The sequence below is a fragment of the Apteryx rowi genome, unplaced genomic scaffold (assembly GCF_003343035.1).
Source record: "Apteryx rowi isolate R43461 unplaced genomic scaffold, aptRow1 scaffold_423, whole genome shotgun sequence".
NCBI classification, from domain to species: Eukaryota; Metazoa; Chordata; class Aves; order Apterygiformes; family Apterygidae; genus Apteryx; species Apteryx rowi.
The window spans coordinates 406,684-415,494 of record NW_020450676.1 but is presented as its reverse complement, the minus strand read 5'-3'; the positions used below and the strand labels follow the sequence as shown (position 1 = coordinate 415,494).

General features: G+C 41.7%; 1 protein-coding gene across 1 annotated transcript in view; it reads left to right on the top strand.

The window, feature by feature from the left end:
* The window catches only part of LAMB4 (laminin subunit beta 4), a 51,552-nt gene that overhangs the window by 5,814 nt on the left and 36,927 nt on the right, over positions 1–8,811 (top strand). The window contains exons 3-8 of the mRNA XM_026076045.1: positions 2,108–2,243; positions 3,663–3,736; positions 4,431–4,619; positions 5,199–5,262; positions 5,842–6,056; positions 7,263–7,383. Coding sequence (XP_025931830.1) covers positions 2,108–2,243; positions 3,663–3,736; positions 4,431–4,619; positions 5,199–5,262; positions 5,842–6,056; positions 7,263–7,383 — 799 coding nt within the window. The remainder of the gene's footprint in view (positions 1–2,107; positions 2,244–3,662; positions 3,737–4,430; positions 4,620–5,198; positions 5,263–5,841; positions 6,057–7,262; positions 7,384–8,811) is intronic.

The window sequence follows — 8,811 nt, the reverse complement described above, 5'->3', positions numbered from 1 at the left end:
GACAGGACGCGAGGCAACGGGCACAAACTGAAACACAGACACTTCCATCTGAACATGAGGAAATACTTTTTCACTGTGAGGGTGACAGAGCACTGGAACAGGTTGCCCAGAGAGGTGGTGGAGTCTCCTTCTCTGGAGATATTCAAAACGCGCCTGGATGCAATCCTGTGCAATGTGCTCTAGGTGAGCCTGCTTGAGCAGGGGGGTTGGACTAGATGATCTCCAGAGGTCCCTTCCAACCTCACCAATTCTGTGATTCTGTGATTCTGTGATTTATAGTAATATTTAAAATATGAAATATAACACACCTGTGAATCTATATCTGTTAATTTATTTAAACATGAGTAATTCCCAGGTGATTTCAGAATTTAAAGATGTGCAAACCATTCTTAATATTTCTCTGTACATCTTGAGCATGACGCATGGCTGGAGCACCTCTGCCAGTCCCATTCTGGATTGGCTCCTGTCCAGCCTCTGCTACTGACTTCTGCTTTCTGGTTTCAGCAGAATCACTAACAACCTCTCAGCCAAAGGCACTGGATCTGTGCCGCCTCCTTCACTTGCCTTTAGGGTAGTGTGTTGTACCCTCTTCTTCCTGATGTCTTGTCCCCCCTTGGCTCCCCTAGCAGTCTCCTCCTGTCCCTTACCCCTTCAGAGCACTCGCAGGAGGATCCTCCTCTCCCTGTTGACTTTTTGAGGGGTTCTGCTATCTTGAGGGGCTTGTGCAAACTAGCATTTCAACCTGGCTCTCTGGCATCTCTTTGTGTATAAAGAGATCAGATGCCTTATCTAGATGTTCTTTCTTGTTGGATGTAGCCAAAACAAAATTCTTACTCTTCTGCTCCGACGTTTTTTCTTTTAATCATTTTAGACAATCTTGCTATCATACCTGCCAGTCAGGCACAGAACTTGGGTGTCACCTTTGGCTTCCGCTTCTCCGTAGGTCCTCACAGCTGGACTGTGCCTACAACTTTTAGCGTCTCTCTGTGTAGCATGTTGGAGTGGCAGCTGTTCATGTCCCCACATCTTCCTTCTCAGTTACGGCGTTACACTTCCCCAGGGCACTGTCAGGGCCAATCACGCTTCACTTGTACTCATTCTCAGTGTCTGAGCACGGATGATTTTCCAGCCTGGCATTTTAACCTTCTCACCTCTCCTTACATCTTCCACTCATTCCTCCTTCCTTATCACCTTGAACATGGGCTACTTGCCTTTGCTTTCAAAGCCCTTTGCAGACAGCAGCCTCTCGCTCACTATTGGGATTTTGGCTAATCATGCCACCTTCATCATCTGCTTGTTACATTTTCAAACAAACCCTATCACTCTGCTGATGCCCACAGGGCAACCTGACTGTCCTCCCTTACTTCACTTTTAAGCTTTTCCCATTCCACTATGCCTACAAGAGGCATTGACAGTGGCTGGACTGATGGTGTCAGACAAAATCACCTACTTGCGTTATACCTACATCTAGCTTTTCCTTCCATTTATACTGTGGTCTGCCAGGTGTCTGAGGCACCGTGGTGACATAGATAAGAGAGAATGTGCAAAAGAGAGAGTGAAAAAAGTGTATACATGATTTAGTAAATGTTCCTTTTGAGGGCTTCCTCAAATCTTGAAAGAGCAATTCGTCCCTCATATGCACTCTGCTATCTCATTCCATTCTCTGACTGAAAGTTTCTGCAGCCTTTATGAGACAAGAATAAAAACTTAATTTTTGAAAAATAAATTTCTCCTGAGAAACTCTTGCAAAACAAACCCTCTGACAGCTAAAACTAGAATCAACACCTTGATAATCTTATTTCTTTGTTCTTACTAAGACTCCTTCTTTGCAACAGAAAACATGTGGGTTTTGTATGGTGCCTGAGGCAAACCAAGGTCCTACCATACCAACACATATTGTATGCATGCATTCTTTGTGCATATAATGAATTTGTTGAACTCAGTCACAGATGTCCTTTATATATGAAAGTCTGAGTAATTAAAAGCAGAGGCACTCAAAGCAACATGACAGGTTCCAGCCTTGCAATCAAATACATATGTGTATATCCACCAGATCTTTAGAGAAGAGACCAAATTCATCTTTTATCCTGCTTATTTTGTTTTCTAGGCTGAACAGAAGTGCTTTCTTTGTGATTCCAGACACCCGTATAATTCCTATACACAGCACAACAGTCACATGATTGAAAATGTTATCACAACTTTTGAGCCTGATAGGAAAAAAAAGTGGTGGCAGTCAGAAAATGGTAAGTTTCTTTGAAAAAAATGTTACTGCATGTGGTTTGATTCACTTATATAATCATTATTCACTACTATCCTTTTATAAAAAGATGAGACAAAACTGCACGCCTTCTTTGATCCAGTAGTATTGAATAGATATTCAGAGTGATTTAAACCTGTTCTTTGGTATCAACAGAGGAATTCAGAAATTCTGTTTATCTACAGACAAATTTTAAGTGCAATACCTTCAACAGCTGAACAGAGGACCTGTGCCAGTGCTTTATTGTACACAGTAGGCATGTATTTTTCATAAAGTATCTTCTTTTCAATAAAATGTGATTTTTGACAAAAGGTACCTATGCCTACAGATGCATAATGACAGAATCTGTAAAACACAGATATCTATTTAAAACAATTAAAGCTTGCAGTGTCAAGCACTGATACTTTAGGAAATGCCTGACTATCCTTATGTGCTAATTTTGTCACAAATTTCCCTATGGTAGTTCTTCACCAATATCAATTTATATATCTTTACATCTTCTCTGTGAAGGGAGGTTAGAAGGAATGGCATTTTGCTATATCCTTATTTTACATATAATGGGTATGTGAAAATATTTTACTAGTGGGAAATTATGATATAGAAAAATTTAGATAATATGTAATTTTATACACTAATTATTTAATTGGATATCCAACTAGAAATTCATAAGCCTTGTTTTTTTCAGGGTGTGTAGCAAAGAACTGTCACCAGCTTTGGGCACCACTGTCAATAAAGCTGTGGGCCAGCTGTAAGAGTGCCCTTTCTGGCTCTCCCCATCTTTCTCCTGGGACAAGGTCTCACAAAATAGCCTTGTCAGCAGGAGCTCCAGTGTGGCAAATGCAGACATAAACACTGGGGATATCATCTGGCACTCTACAGAAAATATGTGAATGGTGGGGGGGGGGGGTTTCCATACTTGTTACAGTTTTGGAAAATGCCTGATGCAATAGCCTTGCTCAATGACAAATTTCAAGTCTATGTTTGGCAGTGTAGATAGGTTTAACAGATCTGTTTAACAGGAAGAAAACCCATTTTTTATTAGCATCGTTCTTAAGAAAGAGGAAATACTTTGATGCAAAAAAGATACAGGAAGGCACAAACCCAGAACCTTACCGTCACTGTCTGTTACAGTCTGAATGGTGTGAACTGGACCTTTAAACTTTACGTGCAGCCTCAGTGACATGCAGCATTGCCAGGTCCCACTATGATATAGGCAGTGCATTGCATTGCCCTGGAGAGAGGGACTGGGAGAGAGGGGTCCAGCTGGATGCCAGTTTTGTGCTCTCAGGAATCCGTAAAGATTCCCGCTGCTGGAGGGGAAAAGGCATCTTTACCTGCCCCACTGAAAAGCTGTCTCAGCAGCCCCTCCAATAGGCTTTTCATTACATTTTCACTGTCTTTTCAGGCATTGACCATGTCAGCATTAGATTGGACCTAGAAACTGTGTTCCAGTTCAGCCATCTTATCCTGACTTTTAAGGTAATGTTGTATGCACATATTTTACCTGAGCTTTCATTTAATTTTATACACTAATTATTTAATCACTGGAAGAGATTGCTTAGAGAGGCTGTGGAGTCTCTATCTTTAGAGGTTTGTAAGAACAGGTTAGATAAACACCTGTCAAGAATGGTTAAGTTATAGCTGATCCTGCCTTAGGGGAGTTAGATAGGCTGAATAGTTTCCTCTTCATGTGCCTTCTGGTCTTATTTTCTACAAATCTGAAAATTAGAGTTGTAAAAAAATTAAATTGCAAAGTTAAGTTCTCAAAATTTAGGAAATGCCAGAACTGAGGATACTCATTCAAATATAATTCTGTCTTTTCCTGCACATCTATTATGATCCAGATGATTACAAGTTTTTCACTGCAAAATCCCTATTTTGTTATAGTAAACTTCCTTACTAAAAGCTAAGCTCATATTTATAAAGAACACAGCCATTCCCTTTTGCTGAGAGGGTTCAGCTGAGGAATCCTGCTTTTTATGTGCTTCAGATGGTCTATTTCAGAGACTCATGTAACCAGCACAGTAACTCCCTAATGGGCCTACAGGCTTCAAAACACAGAATTTTAATTGACAGCTGTTGGCATCCCCCATACAGGAATGTCAGTACAACAACCTCTGAGATTTGGTATCGATGCCTGGTTAAGGACTTCTTAAAATAATGTTTCTTACAGACATTTCGGCCTGCAGCGATGCTGGTTGAGCGCTCCACAGATTTTGGTCAGACCTGGAAAGCATTTAGGTATTTTGCCCAGGATTGTGCAGCTTCTTTTCCCAATATCTCTTCTGGTCCAGCAAAAGGTGTGGGAGACATCATTTGTGATTCAAGATATTCTGACATCGAGCCCTCCACTGAAGGCGAGGTATTGCCAAATATCTGTGTTCTGTGCATTCAGATCATACATGGATATTTTTCTGGAGCTGAGGGGCTCTGTTCTGTATCCATTAGATCCACTTATATGCATTTTGAATTGTTATTGACTTTACTAACTGAGTAAGAGGGAAAGAAAACCACTGCATTTAACCCCCAGTTTCACATCTAAATGAACTCATAAAACAACTTGTACAAAACCTTCTAGTGTTTTTTCCTGGTTTCCAAATTCATATAAAAGTCCCTCCTTGTAAGAAGTCTTGGCTCCCCATCAACCTCTACTGCTATGTCAAGGGTTTGTCCTTGGATCCCTTTAGTGGGAGCCAGCTGGCCCCAATTCTCTACATCAGGCTTTTCCTGACACATCACTCCATCAAAGGGTCTTTTTGCTTCACTTCAAAGCCACATTGAACAGGGTGAGAGCACTTGCTGGATGAAGACCACAGCCCTGTTTTTCCTTCTATGGGATCGGTAAAGTGTCATCAGTAATGAGTGGGTCTCAGATGACAGATTTTGCATGCCAAAAGAAAAGATTGCATGATTTTTAGAGCTATATTAACTTTTTTTGCAGGTTGTCTTAAAAGCTTTGGATCCCAGCTTTGAAATAGAAAATCCATATGTGCCATATATCCAAGGTATGAACAGCCTGGGTTTTCTCCAGAAGATATTTTGCTGATGTTGCTTGTTTTGTGTACTGAAAGGGTCAAATGTTCAGCGGTGTAAATCAGTGATGCTGAAAATTGGGTATGTAAAGATCTTAAGGAGACATCTGTTTTAGTGAATAAAATAAGCCAGTCTTATTCTTTGGTCTTGAGGGCATATGGCATGGCTCTGCACAGCTCACATCCATAGAGATAAATTATTATTCTTCCTGGCGCCAGGGTGGCCTAATCCATACTGCCTTTTAAGAGCAATCCCGAAGCCATACATGAACCCACCCAGGTGCTGGCAACATGCAGTTTGGTCCAAGCCAGAGCCATGCCAAGGAGGATGCTGATGCTTAAACAGCTGCATGCCACAAGTGGGTCTGTTCCCTGGCACCATATGGGTTACTGGCCTGGAGGAGATGGGCCAATATCAGACTATTGTAACTGGATTTCTTCAGTATAGGGGAATTCCTGGGTGATTTATCCAAGAAGATTTGACTCTCTTTATTTTCAAGAGTACAGAATTTAGAGTAGTTTGGGTTCTTGATTTCTTTTCTTTTTTTCCAGAGCTCATTACTTTGACAAACCTAAGGATAAATTTTACTAAACTCCACACCCTTGGGGATGCTCTGCTTGGAAGAAGGCACAATGATCCCCTTGAGAAGTATTACTACGCTGTTTATGAAATGGTTGTGCGTGGCAGCTGCTTTTGCAATGGTCATGCCAGCCAGTGTGATCCTATGCAGAGCCTGCGGGGAGATGTTTTCCATCAGTCTGGAATGGTGCGTCATAACAGTCCTCTCCAACAAGGACAGGCCCTATCTGGTATTTTGGAGGAAGAGGTGGAGGGGGGGAGCAGAAGGGAGGTCCCTGATGGTCCTTGGATTGATCATATGCAACTCGACATTGTAAAATGTTTCAATACAGCTTTGTCCTTTAAAACCCTAGGACAGATTACTCAGAATTTGTCCCTTTGTTGGCATTAGTGTGGTGTTTCTAAAGCAACTGAGAGGAGACATGTTGATGATAGCATCAAAATACCAGAGCTGTAATGGTGCAAATATAATGCAGTAAGTAGCTGGTGCTCTGTGCAGGCCTGAATGGCTACTCGGTGGGCACATTCCTTCGCTGCAGCTGGGCTCGGGGGAACTGCAGCGATAAAGGGAGACGTCAGCACAAAGAAAATCTGACAGTGCAAAGCTAACCTGTGAAAAACGGCTTATTAAAAAATTCAGGAACATGATCATGAGTTTCTTCCTTTTGAGAACAAGTGTTTTTTTTCCCCTGGAAGATATGCATATCAATATAGACACATGTGGGGAGAGAGATGTAGAAATAAAAATGTTGAAGCCTTCATTGTCCTTCATATGTCACTAGAAGTAAGGTTCCTTTCTAAATACTGCACAGCAGCTTTAAAACTGATTAAAGTTGTTAGGTATTCTCCGTACCTTTTACTCAAATAACTAAGAATTTTGTCAGTTGAGGGAGCCAAAGAGCTTTGGATTTTCCTGGTTTTGCTGGCATACCACAGGCAGAGTATTACTTGAGTGTTTTTAGATGAGCATTTTAAAGTAGTGTAGGGAACACAGGAGGGCTTATAACCATTTTATGAATACAGGTGCAGTACCTGGAATGCCATAATTTGATTTAGGAGTCCTGCTGGAGGCTAGTAGCCATTTTGTAGTGTTGAAACTTTCATCAGTAGAGAAAGATAAACCACTTTAAACCTGTCACTTAGTGGAGCAATAAAGCCATCAGGAATAGAATATTCCTGCAGACATACTAAAAAGTTTGTTCTAAGATGCAAGAACAGCAAAATCTGATTCTGTCATAGTAGAGGTTTTATGTGTGGAAGAAGAAAACATCATTTTGATCCACATCTATCTGTTTCATTTGGGAGACAGAAGGATACTTTTATTTTCCTCTTCAAATTCCACAAAACTAAAGAAAGCTCTCTTCTATTTCCCTTCCCTTCCTGGCCTTTGCAGGTCCATGGGAGATGCATCTGCCATCATAACACTGCTGGCGTGTCCTGTGAAAGATGTAAAGATTTCTACAGTGATGCTCCCTGGAGACCAGCTGAAGGGGCACGAGATAATGCTTGCAAACGTAAGGGTAACATCTGCTCTTCCTTTTTAGCACAAGGAGGGTGGGTGTAGTACAGTCCCAGTGCAATGCCTAATGGGATGGCCAAGTTTCTGGGAGGGAATCTTTTCTATGTCCCTGTCTAGAAACACAGATATATTCATGTGTCCATCAGTGCTGAGTTGCCCTACAAGAAAAAGTACTGTTTCCCTTTCTTATTTCTCATAAAGAGAAAAGATGATAAAAACAGGAGAAGGTAACTAATGCAAAAAAGATCATTCATTGGTTAGCATGAGGTCTTTCTTGCAAATGAAAGACAAGGCTGAAGTATTTACTTCCACAGTAATGAGTAACGTAGGACTACGAAAATAATATATCAGGATCTGTAACAAATATTCAGTGAGCTCTTTCTTTGATGAACCAGTGTTCACTACTGTGTATCAGCCACACTCATCAGTATGGACATTTTTCCAAGTTTAGGGCCCAGTTTTGTCGTAAGTCTCCAATTACCCTATGCAGGAATATGTGATAGAATAGTTTATTTTACTGCTCTTTTTTTGTCAGCAACTGTGGCTAGCAAGCAAGTTATGTGAACCAAAATTTAGTGCAGAATAATGAATCATCATTGACACATATGCGGTATCAAAGCTACAAAGTACAAAATCTTAGATTTCAGAGATAGCCTTTTTATTGGAAAAGGAGGTCTGTTTTTGACCTACACCTGATCCAGAAAATGTGTGTTTTTGGGTGTGTTTGCCAAGTGCAGCGTTGCCAACTCCCACTAATTTAGAGTAAGTCAGGCAGTTTTGGCCCCACTCCAGGAGCTCCCTGACTGCAGTGCACTGCTGAGATCAAACTGCACCAATTTAGTATAACACGGGCTGTTGGCACAGTGTGATAAATGTCCCCTCCTGAGTGCAGATGTTGGCAGGGCCTTCTTCTCCCCTCCCCAGAGACGGTGTCACCGAGCTGCCATTTTCTGCTGGCAGAGAAGGGAAAGGGGAAGAGTGAAGAGCAGCAGCCCCTGACTCATGTTCCCCTATCCAAGGGTGGTGCTGAGGTGTTTTATGGGTGAATGCTGCTGTTCCCTGCAGGTGGGGAAATGGAGACCAAGTCAGGCAGAAGGGTCTTCTTGAGACAAGATTGGACATTCCTGGAGTTTCTTGCATGGTCTGGCAGCTGGGATTAACAGAGGGTGAAATGGTGCCACTCATGCTAACATCAGCCCCGAGTGAGATGCCTGGAGCCTTCTGTTATGTTCCCACTGGTGGCTTATTTGACTGCTTGGTTTATGCTTTAAAGCATGCACATGTACCCAAGTCAACTTCAGAATGACTCAGAACTACCTTCTGTGCAGATTGCTAACTTTTAGAGCCAAGAGAATTAGTTCTCTTCACCTTTGTTCTTGCTCCCCTTCTCTCCAACTGTTCTCCACAGTCATATGCTTCAATT